This window comes from Globicephala melas, chromosome 10 (genome assembly GCF_963455315.2).
Source record: "Globicephala melas chromosome 10, mGloMel1.2, whole genome shotgun sequence".
In the NCBI taxonomy this organism is placed as follows: Eukaryota; Metazoa; Chordata; class Mammalia; order Artiodactyla; family Delphinidae; genus Globicephala; species Globicephala melas.
The window spans coordinates 59,232,899-59,253,675 of record NC_083323.1 but is presented as its reverse complement, the minus strand read 5'-3'; the positions used below and the strand labels follow the sequence as shown (position 1 = coordinate 59,253,675).

At 57.7% G+C, this 20,777-nt stretch overlaps 1 protein-coding gene across 6 annotated transcripts; it reads right to left on the bottom strand.

Annotated features, from left to right (window-relative positions):
* Positions 1–244: 244 nt before the first annotated feature.
* On the bottom strand, positions 245–20,556 carry ZNF385A (zinc finger protein 385A). Of its 6 annotated transcripts, none has more exons than XM_030866752.2 (8): positions 20,443–20,556; positions 13,915–14,051; positions 6,491–6,601; positions 4,699–4,861; positions 2,546–2,794; positions 2,030–2,199; positions 1,726–1,821; positions 245–1,581 (listed from the first exon to the last, which is right to left on the bottom strand). In XM_030866752.2, the coding sequence occupies exons 1-8, from the start codon at positions 20,450–20,452 to the stop codon at positions 1,351–1,353; spliced, it is 1,167 nt and encodes a 388-aa protein (XP_030722612.1). In that variant the 5' UTR covers positions 20,453–20,556; the 3' UTR covers positions 245–1,350. The 6 variants fall into 6 exon arrangements, with proteins under 6 accessions (XP_030722612.1, XP_060162700.1, XP_060162699.1 ...); XM_060306717.2 differs by having other exon boundaries at positions 13,915–14,047; positions 20,443–20,462; XM_060306716.1 differs by lacking the exon at positions 20,443–20,556 and adding an exon at positions 15,117–15,215.
* Between the last annotated feature and the right edge of the window lie 221 nt (positions 20,557–20,777).

The following is a 20,777-nucleotide window of genomic DNA, read 5'->3' as shown; positions in this document are numbered from 1 at the left end:
TTCCCCAGGGCCAAGTTGACACTTGAGCTGGGCCGGAGTAGGCGTGAGTGGGATGGGGAGCTCTGCTCACTTTGCGCAAGCCTCGGATCTTGCCTCCTCCCAGCCCCGTTTTCCCGTCCCCCTCCTTCTTCTGGCCCTCTTTCCTGTGTGCCCGCCCCCCCCCCCGCCCCCCGTCACCATACACATACACTTCTGATGGAATTGCTCCCATCTCAGCGGGCAAAGATAGAGTCTGAGTCTGGGGGACGGAGGGCAACGAATCCAGATTTTATTGTCAGGGAGGGGGAAAAGGGAAAGACGTGGGCTGGGGGCCGGGATTGCTACATCGTCAAGCATTAAGAGTTGATGGGGAGGGGAAGGCCAGTGGGGGCCTGTCCCCCTCCCGGGTCTGTGCTGGAAGGACTGACGATACGGAAACCACAAGGTGGGGTGGGGAGGTCACGACCCCGCCCGAGTTGTGCAGTGGAGGTGTCTGGTGGGAGGGGACAGCCATGAGGTCTAGGAGCTGGGATGGGGTAGGCTACAGACTGCAAATCCTGCGGAAAGGGGCGGGGCGGGGGCGAGGCTTCTATTGCTTTTTGCTCACAGTTTTGCGGAAGGCGAGGCGGGGGTGGGCTTGGACTGGACACCCCTTGCCCCCCTTGGTACCCCTTGGGCGATGGGTGCTGGTGAAAAGAATGGAATCCGGACTGGGAAGGAAGAAGGTGAGGGAAGGGTCTATAGGGGCATCTACTTGGTCCCACCCAAGTGCCAGAGATGCCACCAAGTGCTGCCCGTGGGCCCGGCTAGACCTGGGCTGGGGCGTGATGCGGGGCGGGCACAGTGAGGTTGCAGGCGGTAAAACCAAAGTGCTTATGAGGGACCCAGGATCCCGCCTGCTCCCCTCCCCCTGCGGAGGACGGGGGTGTTCACGGAAGCGCTTCAGTTTGGGGGTAGGGGGCCGGAGTCCCAGAGTCCGCTTATTGCCAAGAAAATCCATTTCTGCCCCCTGGACCCCGATCATGGCTTGTGAACCCCGTTTTGTGCTAGGTTTGGGGGGGAAGGGCTGGATGCACATGGCTTTTGGGAGGGGGTGTCTCCAAGGGGGCCCGGGGGTGAGACAGCCCCCCCTTTTCTAGGGGAGAGGGAAGGGCAGGGGGCGGGGTTCCCTGAGATCTGGGGTGTTCCCCCCCTTCTGAAGCCCCCCTCCCCCGCTACCCCTCCCCTTTCCTGGAACCCCGTACCTCGGGGTGGGGGGGAAGGAGAGAGATCATTCAGGGAGTGCCGGGAGGAGGGACGGACTGGGAGCCCGGAGGCCTGGGTCCCGGCTGGAGGTGGGGGATTTGAATGGGAGGGGGTTCAGGGTTCAGGTCAGTAGGGGGAGAAGAGGATGGGTCCGTGCGCAGTTCGGATGGGCCCGGGGGCCGGGTGGAGCAGGGGGTGGGTGATCGGCGGTCCCTGGAGAAGAGGTGCGGCGGGAGCCGGGCGCAGAGACAGCGGGGAGCCTGCTGCCGCTGCCATCACCGCAGCCACCGCGAGGGGGCTGGGGAGCAGGCCTCCGGCCAAGGACTTGGGCAGCTCCTTGGAGAAAGTCAGAGTGCCCTGCAGGGGGGAGAGGGGCGGGGAGAGGGAAAAGTCCTTCTGTGGCCCCGCAAACTCCACCTCTCCCAGGGCCGGCCGGCATCCCCTCTCCTCCCCGCTCCGGTCCCCGCCCCTAGGACGAATTCTCCATCGCCCAGGCCTCACCGCCAGCTCCCCGGCGCCCCTGGGCTTCTTGTGACGGCTCAGTAGGGGGTTGGGCTTCCCGGCCACGCCATCTCGGTGCCGCCGGCTGGAAATGTGCTGCAGGGACCAGTGGGTGGGGGGCTGTGAACCACGGGGAAAGGAGCAACCGCCAGGGAGCGGAGTGATCGCACCTCAGCACCTGGCCCCGCCCCTTCTGTGGCACCAAAGGACGAGCCTGAAGAAGAGTCTCACCCAAGCTCCCTGTCCCCCCTCCTCCCTCAGCAGGTGCGCTCTCCAGAGTCCTCGGAAAGGGCCTTGGACCCACCTGTTTCAGTTGGACCTCCGAGTTGACCTTGACATTGCAGATCTCACAGTGGAAGGTTCGGTCCTGGGCAGGGGCCTCTGGTTCCCCGGGAGTGGGAGGCCCCAGCCGAGGGTAAGCTTTGATGGGGCCCAGTCCACTTCGGGCCTCCAGAATCGTCTTGTGCTTAGTACCTGGAGCCCCCAGAGGGCGGGAGGTAAGAGGTGGAAAAAAATTCTCCAGGCTTACTACGCCTCAAATACCCACATTTCCAATTACTATATTGGGGGGGGGCATCAAGCGTGGGGGCTTTCCAAGGCCCTTGGGACCCTTCCAGACACAAGGTGGGTCAGGGGAGAGTCACAGTTACCAGAAATAGGGCGGGGGCGGGGAGGGAACCGAGAAGGTCAGGGGCTAAGGAATGAGGGAGATGATTAGGGAGGGAGATAGGCTGGTGAGTCTTCGAGGGTCCAGGGATGCTGGAAGCCAGGAGGGTTAGGACATAGCGAGCAGGAGGGGATGGGGGAGGGGAGCCCATACCTTTGTTATGTGCCTCAAGCTGGGACAGGGAGTTCACTGCCACCTTGCACAGAGCACAGTAGAGCAGCCGCTTGGCCTTCTCCTCCTCTTCCTTGCTTCCGCCAGGCAGGGAAGCTGGGGCTGGAGTCCCCCCTTCACCCTTGGTCACACCCTGACCAGTCTCCGGAACACTGGGAGGGGATGGGGAGCCAGGCTGTTTCTCTGGGGATCCTGGGGCTGGACCCAGTCCATTTTCCATGGAAACTGTCACTGGGGGAGAAACATAGGGATCATCCCAGATGGCTTTCGGAGAAGATTCTTTATGTGGAGGAGACCTAGCCCCGTTTCCCGGAGGGCAAGGGCCCAGGAGTCCCCACCCTGTGACAGCACACATGCTCTCATGCCCTGGACCAGAGCCAGATGTGGTCCAGCTGCCGCGGGCTGGGTGTGAGACTCCAGTGCCTGGCTCATTCTCCATGAGCTGGGAATGGCCGAGGGGTCCAGCCCCACCAGCCTCCCCTCAGCCAGGGTGAAGCTGGCAGCCAGCCTGGTGAGGGGGAGAGGGGCACGGAACAAGGAACCTCCCCTCCGAGGCCTGCCAGCCAGCCTGGGCTTCCCGCCCGGCCAGCCCCTTCTCAAGAGGCCTGCCCAGTCCCCAGGGAGGCATGCCAAAGAACTCTAGGAAGGGGCAGAAGCGAGGTGAGGAGAGGTTGGGAGAGACAGGCACAGACATGGCAAAAGGGAAACAGAAACAGCAGAACCAGAGAGGGAAGAAACAGGGATGTGGGCTGCTCTATAATTCATGGCTTGATTAAAGATGCACAGGCCCCAGGCCTCAGTGCTGGGTTCTGGCCTCTGCACAGGGGAAACTCTAGCGCTCCCATTCTTGCTCCAGCAGCTGATCCAGTTTCCGGGTCAGGGGGAGGCCGGGGGTGGGGCTGGGGAGCTGGTGGGAGGGGACCTCCTGAGCCCTGCCAGTGTCCATTTTGCTGGTCCATCCTGTGATCTTTCCTTTTCTTTTCTCTTCCTCATTCCTGACATCATTTATCTCCATCCCAATCCAGACAGCACACTCACATCTCTATCTGGACAGAAGCTCCTGGCTTCCAAAAGCAGGGCAGGTCTCCTTACCTCCTTAGGGAGATACCCTAGGAACTAAGTGAGGTAATAGGTATCGAGCACCTAGAACAGGGCTAGACAGAAAAGACTAGCTACACCGCCACCATCATCATCCCCCTTTGACAGAGACATTACCAAGTTCACCTGAGATGTTCAGGCTGAGAAGCAGCCAGAACACAGTTAGAACTCAGCTCACCCACTCGCCCTGTCTGTGCATCCCCGAGGGACGGTGTGTGTGTTTGTGTGTGTACGTGTGGTGAGAGTGGGGCCTGCTTCCCAAGCTGGTGGTGCAGCTCCTTGGTTTTCTTTCTCCTTAGGGTAGGGCAGGAAGGACAGGCAAGGACAAGGAGGACATGGGGAAGTCAGGTCTCTCTGGAGTTGCCATGACTGACATCTGATGTAATCCCAGGATGGGGGTGGCTCGGATAGTCCGTCTTGATGTTCCTTCTTTCCAGTTTCTTGGCTGGGAGTTAAGGTTGAGGATGGCCACCAGCCACGAGGGAGAAAGAATCTCAGAGTTGCTTTCTGTAAACCCGGAAAAGACCTCACAGATCTTCAAGTCTCACTCCCTCATTTCCGAGGGACAAAAAACTCTGGCCCAGAGAGGTCGAAAGATCTACCCAAGATCACACAGGGAGTTGCCTGGGTTTCCTGGGCTCAGTCCTCCCTGGGGGGAGCCCCCATGGGCAGGCCTTCAGATATCCTGATTCTCTCCCCTGCCCCTCTCCCCAAGATGAAATGGTCTCTCCCTGGATTTGGTGGTTCCCTCTTTCTTGAGGAGGTTTGCCAGGTAGCCTCACCCTAGCCCCTGTCTGAGTCACTGGGAGGTGGGGAGGACAGACAGTGGGGACTCTGCTGAGAGGAGCTGGGGCAGCAGTGGGGGTGACAGGATGGAAATTTCGCGTCACTGGCTTTGGCTGCAGGACTCACCTTGGGTGGGGCTGGGGTGGGAGCTGAGGAAGAGAGAGATGAAAGCAGAGGAGGGTTCTGGGAACTGGGGACAGAATGGAGGAGGCAAGTTCAGTTGAAGGATGCTGGGGGGGAGTCAGACATACCTGGACGGGGGGCTACACCCTCTCCACTTGGGGGCGTGCCGCCTGGGGGAGCTGGATCTCCTGCTTCCCGGACGCTGGGCTCCCTGCCTCGAGTCTTGGCAGCCTCGATGCCTTTGACTCTTCGGGCATGGCGATTACCCTTGTAGTGGGCCTCAGCCTGGCTCTATAGGGATGGAGGAAGAAAAGGGAATCTGAGATCGTCTTTCATCTGAACGTTCTCCCCATGGAGCTCCTTCAGGTGCTGGGGTGGCCTCAGCAGGCTGCACTTAACCTCTCCCTACACCAGGGAGAGGTAGAGCCCCATGTCGAGGACCCTGGTTACTCAGTCGCTGGGAACCTGGATCCCCACCTAGCCCAGGCTCTACCCCACCACCACACCCAGGGCCTGCCTGCTGACTCAGGCTTCCCACCTTGTCCAGGGGTGAGGGAAGGGGACCTCACAACTATAGGAGAACCCTAAATGGGAGGGGCCGAGCAATCTAGCCAGTCCGCATCCTCTTCGACCCCCGGCCTTCTATGCCTGTGTCCCCTGGCCCCAGGATCCAGCCTTTGCTGCTCCTGGGACTCCCACCCTCACGCTGGGAGTCCCAGGAGCTCTGCAGCCTGGGCTGTACCCTGACTACTCCCCTCTGGGTCTCATTTTCCCCGAAGCCTCTGCGGACACCCTGGAGGACCCTGGCCTCAAGCCCAGCTCTGGAGACAGAGAGAGCAGCAGAGACAGCTGTCAAAACAGAGGCGCTTGGTGGGGGAGGGGAGGGGAGGGCAAAAAGAGGAGAGGGCTGTTTACTATTGGCCCCTGGCCCCTCCAGTCTCCCACACTCCAGCAGTGAGCAGAGCCAGGGTTGGGAAAGGGGATGCCTGGGGTCGAGGTCAAGGGGAGGTCTAAATCTGGGTTGGTCCTGGCTCCACCCCACACTGTGTGCACCCCCTGCTAAGAACACACAATCCTGGAACCACAAGGTCACCCAGACAGGCAGTAAAGTAGAAATAAGAGGTGTGGATAGGCAGGAAAAGACTGACAGCCCAGGGGTGGGCCAGGGGTGTGCAGAGCCTGGAGGCATGGTGTGGCGCGTGTGTGGGTAGAGAAACAGAACATGCTTTCTTTTTCCTACTCAGCAGAATGAGGCTCTGCTGTTTTTCTCCAAAACTTCTCTCAACTTCTCAGAACCTGCACGCCACAAAGCCCCCTCTAGACCCACACAAAAGTCCCAAGGGAGCCTCCGAGGGAGAAAATCTGGGAGGCCAGACACCAAGGTTCTGAGTTTGGGGTGGCTTCTCCCATGGGAGAGGCTTTCCCTTGGGAGAGCAGTGGGGGCCAGGCCTTGTGTGTAATTTGGAGGGAGGATGGCAGAGAGAGGAGGAAGCCAGGAGGTTAGAGGGAAATGGGTGAGCCGGGGAGGAGTTTAGCAGAGGCCAAGGAGGGCACAGGCTCTGCAGGGAGCCAATGACATAACTCAGCCCTGTACCCAAGACCAGAGGACCAGAGGCCACACTCCCACCCAGACACAGATGGCCACCTGTGTTCCAAGAAGTTCTGAGCCAGGGATGCCTCAGTCCCCAAGGGAGGGAGGGGTCAGCCTTAGAGGACTGGGCTATATACTTCATGTCAAAATATACAGCCATCTCTTGTCCCTCCCGAGTGCTTTCCATCAGCCCTGCCTCTCCTGCAGTATCTCCTCATATCCCCTTAATCCCTGCCCCTCACCCAGAGCTCCCAGACCCTGCCCTCCCCTAAGATCCCCTGGTTGTCCCTGCCCCAGCCAGTGGATGGGTGAGCAGCTGGGTTTCTTACCTGAGAATTGAAGCGGATCTGACAGACATTACAGGAAATGATGGGCCGCTTGGTCTTGAGTAAGGGTCCCCCAAAAGTGTGGGACAGTACAGCCTTCTGCACAGGGTCCATCTGTGGAGGCAGGCTGGGGTGAGCCAGGAACCCCAGCACAAGCTCATGTCCATCACAACCCCACTGGCAGCAGCTGGGTTGAACCAAAGTCCCCAGAGCCTCCTCCCAATCCCCCAGCATGCCAGAGGGCTCTGAGCCTCAGCTCCCTGATTCCCTCCCAGCCCAATCTTCATAGCACTGGGAGGGACCTGAGAGATCCCCTGGCCCAGTGCTCCCATTTGACAGAAAGTAGAAGTGGTTTGCCCAAGGTCAGAGCATGACTTAATAGCAGAGCTGGGACTTGAACCTGGACTCGTCTCCATCCGTTATACCATGAAGATCAAGCTCTGTCACCTTGACCTTTCTCCGGGGCTGATCCACCAGAGGCCCACTCAGGAAGTCTCAAAGCATCCCAGACCCTAGGGCTCTCAGCTGAAGCCTTTTTCGGCCTCCTCTCTGGGGCAAGACCATCAACCGAGCCAAGCTTCTGGTCCCAGGAGGCAGATGTTCCTAGCTTCCCATCTCTGCGCCCCAGGTTGCCCTGACACACTCATTCCCTGGACCTCTTAAAGCAGTAGCTTCTAGAGGGAGCAAAAGAACCCAGGAGAGAGTAGGTGGCTCCAGCGGGAGTCAGTCGAGAACGTAAGAAGCTGGGCTGGCCTGAGTTCAGCCCGGGGATCTTCTGAACTCCCTCCCCTTGGTCACAGGGCTACGGGGCTGGGAGGGATCAGGAACGGCCTCTGCCCCCACCCTGGGTCAGCAGATGTCTTTGCAGTCTCCCGCCAAGAGTTCACAAGAGGCGGGAAGAGGATGGGAGTTTCTGTCCGAGGCTTTCTGCGATGAGGATAAAGCCAGGGGCCTAGAGGCATGAAAACTGCCTCCCTGCCCCGTCCTCCTCCCTTCTGGCCCCCAGGCGGCCAGGGAGAGGCGAGCCTGGAATGCAGCTGAGGCTGAGAAGAACTGGGTGGTGGCTGGGATCTCTCAGAAGCATGGAACCAGATTAGAGCTGAAACCTTATCTTCTAGGTGGAAGGATCAAGTGAAAAAAAAGTTGCTGGGGGTACCCAGCTCCTCAGCTGAGGCCCTCCCTGCGCCCAGGTCTTCATGACTCCCCATGAGACACCGGTGAGAGACAGGAACACGGAGCAGGGGGAAGAAGGTGGTCTGGAAAGGGGCTTTAGCATCCCTGTGAAATGCGCCATCCCATTTGGCAGTGACAGAGGCAGGAGCCAGGTTCAGATAACCAGTCTGACAGACCAGTGTCAATTTCCTGGCCTGCCGTTGGCTGGAAGCAGCCCCTCTCAGTGGCTTACTCTTCACCTCCTGGAAGCCCAGGTCCTTTCCAGGGAAAAGCCAAACAGGGGAAGACTGGGTGTGTCTGTGTGTGTCTAGGCAGTCTATGATCAATCTGTGCAGGGGTGGAGTGTGCAGGCGTGTCACGTGCTGTGTGTACATCATTTCTGTATCAACAGTTCTGTGTCAGGGGCTCTGCCGAAGCCATGAATGGTCAGGTTGTGCAATCTTCAGCTGTGTGTTTATCGGTGTGAATGTACGATGTGTCTGGCAGGAAGACAGACCGAGTTGGAGACAGGCTTTAATCAGAAAGGGGAGACAGAGGTTGCACTCAGCTCCCAGCCTCCGGGCGACAGTCCTCCCTAACCAGGGACCCCCCCCAACTCTGCCCCAGGGTTCTCCATAGCCCCTGGATGTCCTCACATGCTGGGTGGGGAATGGAATTCAGCCCAAACAGAAACCCAATCTGGGCCAGGAAGCCTAAGTCGATGAAAATGGTAGGGAGAGAGGAGTGGGATGGAGAGGGGAAAGCAGAGGTCCTGGCTCTGTCTGTGCCCCACCCCAGGACCCCAGCCTGCTCCCCAGAGTGGCTGAGGACCCAGTGCCCTGAGGATGACCTGTGAGCTGACTGTCCCAACATCCATCCCCTGCAAATTGGTCCCTGTCCCGCTTGGCTCCTTCCTCCAGGTGAGAGCCTTTTCCTTTGCACAGCCCTCTCCTCAGGCTTAAGTCCATAAACACCAACTAGGGGTGGGAGGTGGGCAGAGAGGAGGGCGGCAACCCAGTCAGGTAGGTCCTTCCCACCCTCTCCTCCGGGAACTGAGGAGACACCAGGCTGAAGGTGAGGGTTCCTGGGCCCAATCCCTGCGCAGGTGGAATATGAGCCACTGAAGTGCTGCTCCAGGCCAAGGTCAAGAGGCCCTGGTGACCTAGATGAGGGCTCTCTGGGGAGGGGTGAAGGCCAGCATCTCCCAGAGCCCTCTCACTCCAGAGCCCCTTCCCTAGGATTTTGGCCTAGACACTGTCTGGAAAGGTCCACAAAACAGTCTCCTCCCACCTGCCCTCCAATAGCAGACATGAAAGGGAATCGCTCTCCTAAGCTGGGGCAAAATGAATCAGGAAGGGCAAGGGGGAGGGAAGGGGGAAACCAGATCAGGAACACCAGGAGGGGCTATGATTATATTTCCTTCCATTGCCCTTTATCTGATGGCTCCACTGCCCCTGTCTGACCACCACACCACCTCCCCGCCCCAAATAAAGGCAAAAAGGGAAGGGGGATGGAATCTCAGGGATGGGAAGACCTGAGGGACAGGAAGGATTGAAACAGGAAAGAGAGGGAGCTAGAGGGTGTCTAAAGAGCAGGTGGAAGCTGGTGGGGGAGGGATGCTAGGAAGGGGACTAAGGCTGAGATGGGGTCAGGGCTGCATAAGGGATCTGACCGGCGGCGTGGCAATTTGAGGGTAGGTGCAGGACCTGATGGGAAGTCTGAAAATTTGGGGGACTTCAAGGATCTGAGAAGCAGAGGCCGGGGTATCCAGTATGGTGGCAGCAGTCTGGGGGGCGCCAGATGGGATCCGGAGATTGGTTGGGGCCGCGCCGGTCGTGGGGGATGGGCCGGATAACCCGAGGACCAGGCGAAGGGAGAGGTAGGGAGCCGGGCAGGGGCGGGCGGGGATGGGGTGGGGGGGCGCTGCGGCAGCGGCGGGAGCCAGCGAGAGAGGAGGGGCCGGGTGGCTTACCCTGCGGGACCCCGGGGGACGCGGTTCCATGGCCCGGGGTGGCGGACCCGGGAGGGGAGGCCGAGCCTGGCCGGGCCGGGCAGGCCGGGGACGCGGCGCTCGTTGCCCGGGTGGCTCGGGGCTGTGCGGCCGGGCCGGCCCGGAGAAGGGGAGGCGGCGCCGGCCCGGCCCGGAGCCCGCCCCAGAGGCGGGGCCGAGGACGGGGGCGGGGATAGGGAGCTCGGGAGGCTTGAAGGGGCGCTAGGGCGAAAAGAAGAGAGGACGGGGTGTCCATGTCCGGACACTGGTTCCAGAAAGACCTGGTCCTGGCGAAGGGCCCCTCGGCCTGGCGACGGGGCATTGACCAGATGCTCCACTGGACTTCCTCCAATGGGGACCCTTGCTGGGTCCAGTATCCCTACGAGTGGCCGACCCTGTTTCTCTAGCTTGGACCTTTCTCCTTTCTTTCACCCCTTCCACCCTCGCTCTTCTGCTGACAGCTTCTCTTTCGAGTCCGCAGACGACCCTTTCCCTGCTCCCTCTGCACACGACCCCTGCGCCCCTTATACATGTTACTTCCCCTACTAGGGATGCAAGACCGAGCCCAGGTACCCAGGTGTCAGGCACTGCTCTCTTAGTGACTCCTCTGAACGGTGGAGCTGGGGTCGCCCAGGGCAGAAGCGACCTCAAACTGGGGACATCATCCCTAACCTCTTCCCACCTCCTCCTCTCGCCCGCCACCTGCTGGAGAACCAGGTTCCCGAAGGGCTTATGCTTCGTGCACTTGCTGCCCTCTGGCGGTAGAGTGGGGGCAGCACTGGGGGACGAGGGACAGGAGGGCAGAACAGCCCACTGCCCCAGACACTTCCTTATCCTCTCTGGATAGGTCCTAGGATTCCGGCTATCTCATCTCCGGATCTCATCCCCTCCGTTCCACCTAGGGCCGAGAGATGAGCGAAGCAGGGGCCTGGATGTAGAGAGAGGCTGTCTTTGGGAGACAGTGAGGGATGTCCAAGGGCAGAGGGACGCATAGTTCAGGGAGGGGTCTAAGGGGTAGGAATTACCCGAGTAGGAGACATCTGGAAGTATTAGTGCAGGGAAGGAGAGACTCTTCCGTGAATAATAATACCATCACCACCACCTAATGTTGACTGAGCCCTTGGAATGTGCCAGCGTCTGGACTGAGCTCTTTGCGTGGATTATCTAATTTAATCTTTACAACCACTATTATAATAGTAAATACTATTATTATCTTCACTTTATAGATGAGGGAACTGAGGTTTAGAGAGGCTAAATAATTTGTCCAAGGTCATAAGCTAGTAAGTGGCTGAACTGGGATTTGAATTTAAACCCGGGCGTTCTGACTCCAAAGCCCTGTACTTAACTGCTGCACAGTACTGCCAGGGCATGTCTGCAGCTTTTCTGCAGTCCTCATTCCCCTGCAGAATTTGGCACTATTGATGCAGCCTGCCACACTCTCTCCCTTGGCTTCTCCAACTCTATAGGAACTTGGTTCTGTCCCCACCCCGTCCTGTGGCTCCTTCATTTCCTTTGCAGGGGCCTGCCTCCTCCTGTTCCTACTGCCTAATTCTGCTTATTACCCAAGGCTTGGGCCTTGGAAACTACCTTTCTCTCTCTGATCCTCTATTAAATAAAAACAATGAAATAACGTAATAATCATAGCAGCTTACACTGATTGAAAACTTACTTTGTGCTAGGTGCTAGGCATTATGATTATGTAATACGATTCTCACAACAACCTTGCGAGTTGCTATTACTGTCTTCTTTTACAGCTGATAAAATTGAGGTTCAGAGTGGTTAAGTAATTTGCCTAAAGTCACACAGCCAGTACTTTTGGAAAATCAATTCAAATCCTGCCAGTCTGATGCCAAAGCTGGTATCACTCAACACCTGGCCACACTCTCTCCAAGCTTATCCACTCTCATGGCTTTAAATAGCTCCTCCCCACTAGAGGCCGTGGAGCCATGAACCTGGGGAGTCAGAAACTTGGGATTATCCACGTGAATCAACAAAGTAGCTTTGTGATCTTGGGAAAGTCACTTAACCTCTCTGGGTCAGTGTTTCCTCATCTATAAAATGGGGACAAAGATAGGAGACCCAAGGTTAAGTGTAAATCAGGTATGTAGACTGGGGGGAAACTATTCCCAGCACCTTCTGCTCCAGTCACACCCAGTCAACTGCAGTTTCTCAAGTGCTCTTTTTTAGCCCTTGTTTCAGTCTGCAGTGTTCTCTGAAATCCCTTTTAAAATCCTACTAATAGTTCTTCAAAGCCCAAATCATAACGTCATCTGCTCCAGCTTCAATCCCTTTTTCCTCTGCTGTTTCTTTTTTTTTTCCTGCTCAGCTCTGGTTGGTCCCTCACCACATGCAATAAGTCTTTCCTGACACCCCCTTGGGCTCCCCTACAAGCTACCTGCCTCCAGCACAGCTCTTCTCACACTATAGGGTAAATGCTAACTTACTGTCTTTCCTACTACACCGTGAGCTCTCCAAGCACAGACTGAGTCCTGTGTCCCTGATACCAGTGCCTAGCACATAGTAGGTGCTCAAAATTTTTTTTGTTCAATTGAATTTTTGTTAGTGTCTCTGTCACAATATTTATAACCCTTCCTCTGTTTTGCATTGTAGATCACTGCATACACATCTATACTTCTTTCCTGAATATAGCGCCTTTAGCATGGGAGCATGTCATATTTACCCTCATGTCTCCCTTTTATCTAGGACAGTGCCTTCCTGATCGTCATTACTCAATTTTCTCGTCTGTAAAACGAGGATAAAATGACAGCTACCCCATAGAGTTGCTATAAAAACTGAGATATGAAAAATGCTTCGTAAACCTCAAAGCGCATTGCAAATGTTGGTTTGGATTCTCTGGGAGGAGTTTGGAGGAAGCAGCAGGTATAAAGAGAACTGTATTTGGAGTCAGATGCTCTGGGTTCAAATCATACCTTAGGCACGTACTGCGTCCACTTAGATAAATCCCTAAACCCTCTGGGCTTTAGTTTCTGTCTTCCAGTATGTCAAACTGGAATAATAATGTCTACTTTGTTGGGTTGTGGTGAGGATTAAATGAGATCAAGTATAGAAACATCTACTGCAGGGAATTCCCTGGCAGTCCAGTGATTAGGACCCCACATTTTCACTGCTGAGGGTCTAGGTTCAATTTCCTGGTTGTGGAACTAAGATCCCACAAGTCACACAGTGTAGGCAAACAAACAAACAAACAAAAACCACACACACACACAAAAACACATCTGCTGCAGTGCCTGGTGCGTAGTTGATGCTCAGTACGTGTTTGTAACTGAATATGGTTTGATGGTGGGTTACTTGAATTGAATAAAGCTGACTTCCCCCAAACCTTTAGCTCCAGCCCACTCTCCAGGACCCAGATTCCAACTGTCTGCTGGACATTTTTGGCTCAACGTCCCACTGGCCCACCAACTCGCCATGTCCTAAAGTGCGTTCAGCAGCCTCACCCCAGGCCAGCCTCCTCCTCTAACCCCCTGTCCCTGGCAAGGTGAGTTCTTTCTCCCGGTCACAGAGGCCTGAACCCCGGAGTCATCCTTGACTCATCTTCTCTCCCCTACCCCCAAATCCTGGTTGGTCACCGTGGCCTGTCAAGATTTCCTTGGAAAAACCTCACCCACCCCGCTTCCTTCACGCACTCTTCCGATGCCGCGGGCCCAGTCTGGCTCTCCAGGTTCCCCTGCAGGCCCTTATTGCTGAGACAGCCTCCTAACTGGCCACCATCCTCCAGTCTCTGCTCCCTTCCATCCAGATGCCCCACTCACCTGCCTCAAACACTGCCCCTTCCCACTCACTCTCCTGCTCAAGAATGGATAATGCCTCCCTACTTCATAGTGATTAAATCTAGACGACTTTGCCAGCCCTCCAAGCCCTACCCCACTGACCCTACCCTATCCACCCAACGGTGGGCTCCAGAGAGCTGCAGCTTACAAACAGCCTGCTTGTGCCCTTGAAGAGTCTCTCTTTCCACCTCCCTGTACTCACTACCACCAGTCAAGGTCTTGTGACTTCTCTCGATGGTGGACTGAATGAGATGATTCATATAAAACACCTAGCACAGTGTCTGGCCCATAGCCGGATTTCAGCAAATATTAGTTATTATTGTTATTGTTGTCAACAGTATACCAGAGAGCCAACAACACTTGTAACTGACTAGAAGTAAAGGAGATGGGGCCCTGAGAAGACATAAGGAATTAGATACAAGAGGAGAAGAGGGCAGGGACGGAAGCAGCGGGGGTGGCAGAAGGGTGGGGAAGGCAGGCAGGCTGCTACTCACAGTGCTGTAGTTGCTGAAGAGGCCCAGGGTGGGTGCCGGCTCCAGTGGGAAGGGCAGGATCTGCTTGAGGTCCAGTGGGGGCTGCATGATGGGGGGCTGCCGTAGCAGAGGGAGGGGCCCTGCCCGGCTCAAGCTGCCTAAAGACCAGAGAAAACATCATGTGGGGCAGGAAGGCTGAAGCTCAGGAGCCCAACCCAAGCCTGGCAGTCCCACTTCCCAGCTGGGGGCCCACACTCAGAAGCGTGACCCCCACCACACACACTTCCCCTGCTGGCTGGCTCCGGAGCAGTGGAGCACGGTGCCCTGTGGGCCTGGGGGAGGGCGCAGACCTGTTGTTCTTCCCTTCTGGGTGATTTTCACTTCCCCCTTCTCCAGCCTCCCTCCCCCAAGACCTTTAGGCATTTTACAGACCCAGGAAAATCACAGGCCTTCTCTGCAGGCCGCCTGCTGGACCACAAGGACTCGGGAGTCCCACGCCCCTGGCTACTCCCTTCCTCTGGTTTTGCTTTCCCCCAGGGAATCCCAGAGGCTAAGTCTTACCCCAGGGAGAACTGTCAGGTGAGTGATTCATCCCACTGCTTAGAGAGGAATATTGAGGCCTGTATTTGGAGGAGGGCTGCTGGATCTCTCATAACTTTGGCTCCCCAAAGTTATGATTTTGTCCCAGTCGTAATTCTTAATTAACTGTCGATGTCTCGGGGTAGGAAAGTGGCATTCGATCTGGGAGGTGGACTGCCTGTGGCCATTCTCAGAGCCCCTTCTCCCCACCTTCCTGTCCTCCCCAGGTCCCTCTGTCAGCCGCAGGAATGTTCAGCTCAGGCTCTGCGGGAGGAACTGCGACCAGTCCCTGGGAGGGGAATGCCTGGGTCTGACCCCAAGGGGAACTGAAACTCCACTACCGTCCCTGAAAGCTTCTCCTCCTGCCCCAGAGCCGTGGGAGGAGCCCTGCCAGGCTCCGCACGGCTGGCCCCTCTGGGCTTCTGCTGGCCCAGCTCCCTTCTGCGACTTCTCTGTCCACCAGTCAGGGAACTCTGGCTGCCCTTCATGGCTCTGGCAACCCCCTGCCAGCAACAGGGGTCCCCAGGAACAAAGGCAAACCCAGGAGGCTGCAAGCTTAGCCCCGTCCTCCCATGACCTTACTGGGGCAGAGGGTCCCCCTGGGATCCTTTCCTACTCCCTCCAGAGACGGCCCCTTTTCATACCTTCAGTGTCTGGTGCCTGCTGCCCCCAGGCAGTGGCCTGGCCCTGGCCCCCCAGGGGCCTGGGCCTGACAGCGTCCCCTTCCCTTGGTTCTGCCCCCTGCCCCCTCCCTTGCCAGCCTCCCCCCCAGTCCAGTCAGTAGAATCAGCCAATCAGAGTCCTGGAAAAGTGGGGCAGAGGGGAGGGCGGGGGAGCAGGGATTAGGGGAATCGGATGCGAGAGGGTGGGGGTGGGGAGGGCTCAGGCACAGCTGGGGGCAGGGAGCTGGTCCAGGAAGGTCTGGAGGGGTCTGTCTTTTCCACCCACTGCTCCGACTGGGCAGCTAGGGTGCCTGAGGCAGAGAGGGGTCAAGGCTGCTGGGAGCTTGGGCTGCAGACATCTAAGGGTTGAAGGAGAAGGCCAGGATGCTTGGCTTTGGCCCTTGGACAGCTGGGGGTCTGTGTGTCATGTCCGTTCCCTCCTCTGCCACCTCGGGGTTGAGATGGGGTAGGGGGAGAGGAGAGAGAGAGACAGACAGACAAAAGTGAGTGAGATAGAATGGGAAAGACTGACAGAAGCAGGAACAGGCGACTGAGAAAAGGGACATAGACACTGAGAGAGAAGAGGACAGGGGACGATGGAGAGATGAAGAGAGTGAAATGAGAGAGAAACAGAGACACCGCTGAGAAGCTGGACACAGAGCTAGAGACGAGGGCAGAAAGACCAGAGAACAGAGAACGAGAGAGGGAGAGAGGAGAGAGTGGGACCGACAGACTGATGGGGCAGGGCGACCATCTCCCCTTCCCCTCTGTCCGCCCATGGCTTCTCCCCTCTGTGCCCGCCTCCTCCTGTCTGGCACACAAGGCCAGGGCAGCCTTAACGAGCCCCAGGCGGCATCAGGAATGGTGAGAGAAACCTGAGCACTCCCAGAGCCCCAGGCACCCAGCACCCACCCCAGGCAGCTGGCCCGGGGCTCGTGCTTGCTCCGGCCCCAGAGAGGGAGGCAGCTCAGCTCCTTGACCCTTTCCTGGCTCTGAACTCTCCAGGCCCCCACCCCTCAAACAACCACCTCAGAGGAGAGAGGTGAGTTCCACAAAAGGCAACAGAAGAAAAGAATGTTTTCAGGTACAGCACTCTGAGTAGTAGCACATGTAACCTCTGAGGTAACTATTCTATGGGGTAGCTGCTGCTAGTTTTTAACCATCTGACACTCGAAGAAACTGAGGCTCAGAGAACTGAAAAAGACTCGGCTGACGTTACACAGCCTGTAAGTATCAGAGCTGGGATTTCCATCGAGGTCTGCCACCCTCTTTCTCTGCTACGCAACCCCAAAGGGCTCCCATTTAACCCTGAATTCAGCAGAGATCTGAGAAAGGCTTCCATCTTGTCCAAGGAGAGGACGGGGAGAACAAGTTCCATGTACTTCCTGGGGTTGGAGGAAAACAGGTAGCAGCCCGTCAGTTCCCTCTAGCCAGCAACTCATCTTTTCCACTGACAGGAGCCCTGGGGTCGGGGGAGGGAAGGGGAAGTGGGAGGAAGGAAGGAAGGATGCAGTGAGGCAAGGAAGCAAAGTGGGCAACTGGAGATTCATGTGTCTCTTTCCCAGATTCCTGGGTCCACTCCACTGAGATCAGAGGTGGGAGGGGGCAGATGGCAACTTACGGGCCACGTGGGGAGAAACTGGGCCCTTGGTGTCAGGTAGCCCACGCCTCAGTCCCCTCTCGGCCATCTTGAGAATAATAAGGGCCCACTGTATGCCAGGCGCTTTACATATATGCCCCCCTGCGGACGGCTCTACTGCTCACTAGCTGGGTGACTAGCTCGTTTCCGAAGCCCCTCTGTCTCATTTCTCCTTTGTCAAATGAGAGCAACGGTACCTGCGTTGTGGAGTTGTTGAAAGGATTGAACAAATCCATGTAAAGTGCTGGCCTGCCACAAAGAAAGCTCAATAAATGTTTGCTAAATAAACGAATCCTCATCTTATAGATGACTGTCAGCTCAGAGAGGGGGAGTTAATTGAGCAAAGTCACACAGCTAGTGAGGGATTTGAACCTGTCTGGCTGGCTCCAGACAGGGCTTTCAGGCACCACACTTTCCTAGGGATGGAGGGGGAAAAAGGCAGGAATATAATAAGGGCTGTGAAGGAGGAAATCCAGGGCTTCATATGGCTAGGTGAGGGCTTCAGGTGGGTTTGGAGGAGGAGGTGGAGAGCAAACTGGAGTGTGTGTGTGTGTGTGTGTGTGCGTGCGTGCGCGCACGCGTGCGGGTCTGCACACCATGTCAGGCGTGACAGGGAGGAGCTGAGGCCTGGCTGGGACAGGCCACTCCAGAGGGAAGCTCATTAGCTCCAGCAGATAGAGCCCCACCCAGCTCCGTGGGGAGCTGCCAAATGCTTTATTAAAGACAGTTCCCAACCACTCTGGGGGAGGTGAAGTCTCAGTCCCTTGGATGGATGGCCGTCTGTTCATTTCTGCACCCCACCTGGACCTAGGCACTTTGATCCTGCTCCGGTATCCCCCCAGCACCAGGCCACAACCAAGCCAGGTCTGACTCCTTACTCCTTCCATCCCACTCAGAGCTCGTCTTTTCCTTCCTCTCTTCCCCAGAAATTCTGGCCAGGTGGGAGTCCCAGTCCCTTGGCTGTCTCCGGTCGGGCCTAGGGCCTGAAGCCCCTGTGGCAAAGAATGGGAGTGTCTGCCAGTGAGCTGGCTCTGGGAGCAGCAGCGTCAGGGTAGGAACAGGAGCCAGGAAGGATGTGAGGGTAAGGCTGCAGGTTAGCGTTCGTCTGGAGATTGGGCCGCGATGAGATTCAGATCCCAGAGAGGTATCGGGGATAAGGTTGCACGTAGCGTTAGGGCCCAAGGTGGTGAAAAACATGGGGTCAGCACTGGGTTAAAACGGGAATTACGCTCTGGGGCCAAAGGAGAAATGAGATTTGCGTCTGGACTGGAATCTCATCTCTAATCCATCCCCTTTTCACTTTGGGCCTTTTGGCCTCTTCTAACCCCAGAAATGCCTAAAACTGGGGGATTAAGGGGAGAGCCTGGAACCCCTAGATCTTGCCTTCTTGACCAAGTCTCAGGTATTTGAGGTATTTGTCCCCTTCTGCTGCAATTTCCCCCTTCTTGGCAGGAGGCCGGCTGAGTGCTGGAAAGGCTTTGAAGTCAAAGATGAAAGCAACAAGGGGATGATTATGAACAACTACTCAAAACATCATCCCTAATAACCCCGGGGGAGATGTGGGCGGGGGCAGGGCCTAAAGGGGGGAGGTGGCCAGGAAAGGCAGAAGGAAGACCCCTGGGGAATTTTCCCCGGCCTGATGGGAAAAGCCTCCCTCAATGCCCCCGCCCCACACACCACACCAAGGGCCCAGTTGGAGAGGAGGGTAAGCAAAGTTCAAACGGTGAACCTGAGTCCAGAGCCACCACCTTAAACCTGGGCCCACAGTCTAGCTCTTGGGCAGGCAGGCTGGGCCTCACCTGCCGGGCAGAGCACCTGCACACAGATTCAGTGGACCTCAGCGTTCAGAACCTGAAAACCTTAGAATGGGCCTCAGGCCTGGCCGGGAGCTGCCTCCCTCTAGCCTTCCTTCGTCAAAGAGGGTTAAGGTATGTGGCCCGCCAGGCTTCCCACCCCTCTGTGGGCTGGGCACAAGGAGGGAGTTAATCGCAGTGTCCTCAGGGAGGTGTGGTGGGCGTCCAGTTCGTGGCCCCTGGCATTCCTCCTGTGGTGGGATCTTGGGCTGGTTCGAGCAGGTTCCCGAGGTCCTCTCCAAGGCCTACTGACCAGGAGAAGCATGACTCAAACTGGCCTGTCCTGGACAAGCATGATGTTGCCTCTGGGGCCCGTGCCCAGGCTGGGGCCAGGGTGCAGGGATTGCACAGGTTGGAGGAATGTGGAGCCTGTGCTCTGGGAACCTGAGTCCAAGTGTGGTGGTGGGGGTCACGCCAGGGTCGGGACAGTCTTCATAGATGGGCCTGGAGTCTCTTTCCTGCTAGAGACACTCTTGGGAAGAAGGCAGGCAACCAGTCATTCGTGCCTCTGTTGGCTCATTCATTTAATGGATTTGATGGGATGCCAGGTGGAGAGGGGCAGATGTAGAGGGGTAAGAGCAAGGAGCTACAGGAGTGGGGGGGCGAGAAAGGGGTGGAGGAAGGAGGGCAGAAGGGGAGAGAGCCACCTAGTGGGAGTCAATAGGGGTCAAAGGAAAGAAGAAAAGCAAGAGTCAAGGGGGCCCCAGCAGAGGGCTGAGGTGGGAGCCAGGCGAGCCCTGGGGTGCCAGCATGCAGCCAGGTGTCCCCGGTGGGGGGCAGGGAGACCACAGGTGTCTGGGCCTGGTGGGGGGTCTCCCACCACAAACAGGGCCCAGGAACCGGCCTAGCCAGGACAGAGGGCAGAGGTCAGAGGTCAGAGGACAGAACAGGCCTGTGGACTATCGTGGAGGCAGGGGCCTGGAGCCCGACTGATGAGGAGTCCTTTCCTCCCCCTCCCGGGGCTCCCTTCCCATGTAGGTCATGAGGCTGGGGTGGCTGTGGCTGAAGGGATGTCAGAGCCCCGCGGGAGTCTCCCTCCGCCATCCTTGTACTCCCCGGGGCCCCTTCCTCTGCTGGTGCCCCCGGCCCAAGGCAGGGGTGGGGGTGGGGTGGGGGAGGAAGGAAGAAGAAGGCAGCCGGGAAGGAAGGGCCCAGGCAGCCAGAGCACGGAGACAGAGGGGCAGGTCCCGGCGTGTTGGGGCAGGATGGCTGCGGAGACAGGATCCGAGCCGCAGGGGCCCTGGGATGGACAGTTTCCCACCCTTTTTCTCCCCAGACCCCTTATCTTCAGCCCTCAGGTTCCCACCTCCCACCACACACCTCGAAGCTACACCCACCATCTTCTCCCCCCGCCCGCCCCTCACTTCCTCCTTTCCCTCTTATCCTGGGCCCAGAAGGATGTCGGAGTGTTTGAGCTAAGGGTGGGGGAAGGCCCCGGGGCGGGGCGGGGGGGGGGAGGGGGGACGGGTCAGAACCTTTCGCTCAACTCCGCCAGGCCAGGACCAGCCCCTCCCCCAGCCTCTCGTAGACTGTCATATAATATTCATGAGCCTCATGAATACGCAATGTTCTCATTACGGGGCGGGGGTCTTACTCGGCTCTGTCTCCCCCTTTACCACTCCCTGGATCACCGGGAGAAGAAGTGGCAGTTTGGGGAAGAGGGAAAGAGGGGGCCCCAGATGTGGAGCCAGATGAAGGGGGAGGGGGAACCGGTGGCTGACGGGCGGCCGCAGTCACCGCGGTGCGGGAGGTTGGGGGGTGACCTACTGAGAGGGACCCAGGAGCCTGGAGCCGCGGAGCCGCAGAGCCCACTCACCGAGGATCATGCTGGGGACCCAGGCGTCCGCGGTTCCGCGTCGCTCTGTCCCGGGGGCCGTTCTGGCCGGGCTGGGGGTACGGGGGGTGGAGTCGGGGGAGGAGCAGAGGCCGACCGAGGCGGAGCGGGGGCGGAGCCCGCAGCAGGTGAAGACGGGAGGAGGGGGGACCCGGGCACCCAGGGCTCCAGGAGAGGGCGTCCTGGCGGCTCCTTGTTTCCTCCCGCTTTCTCTTCTACTTGCTGCCCTGGGTCTTCTGGATTTACGGTGTCACTGCAGCCAGGGCTGGGGGAACAAGACATCTAGAGGACGGTGTGTGTTGATACAGGAAGCTGGA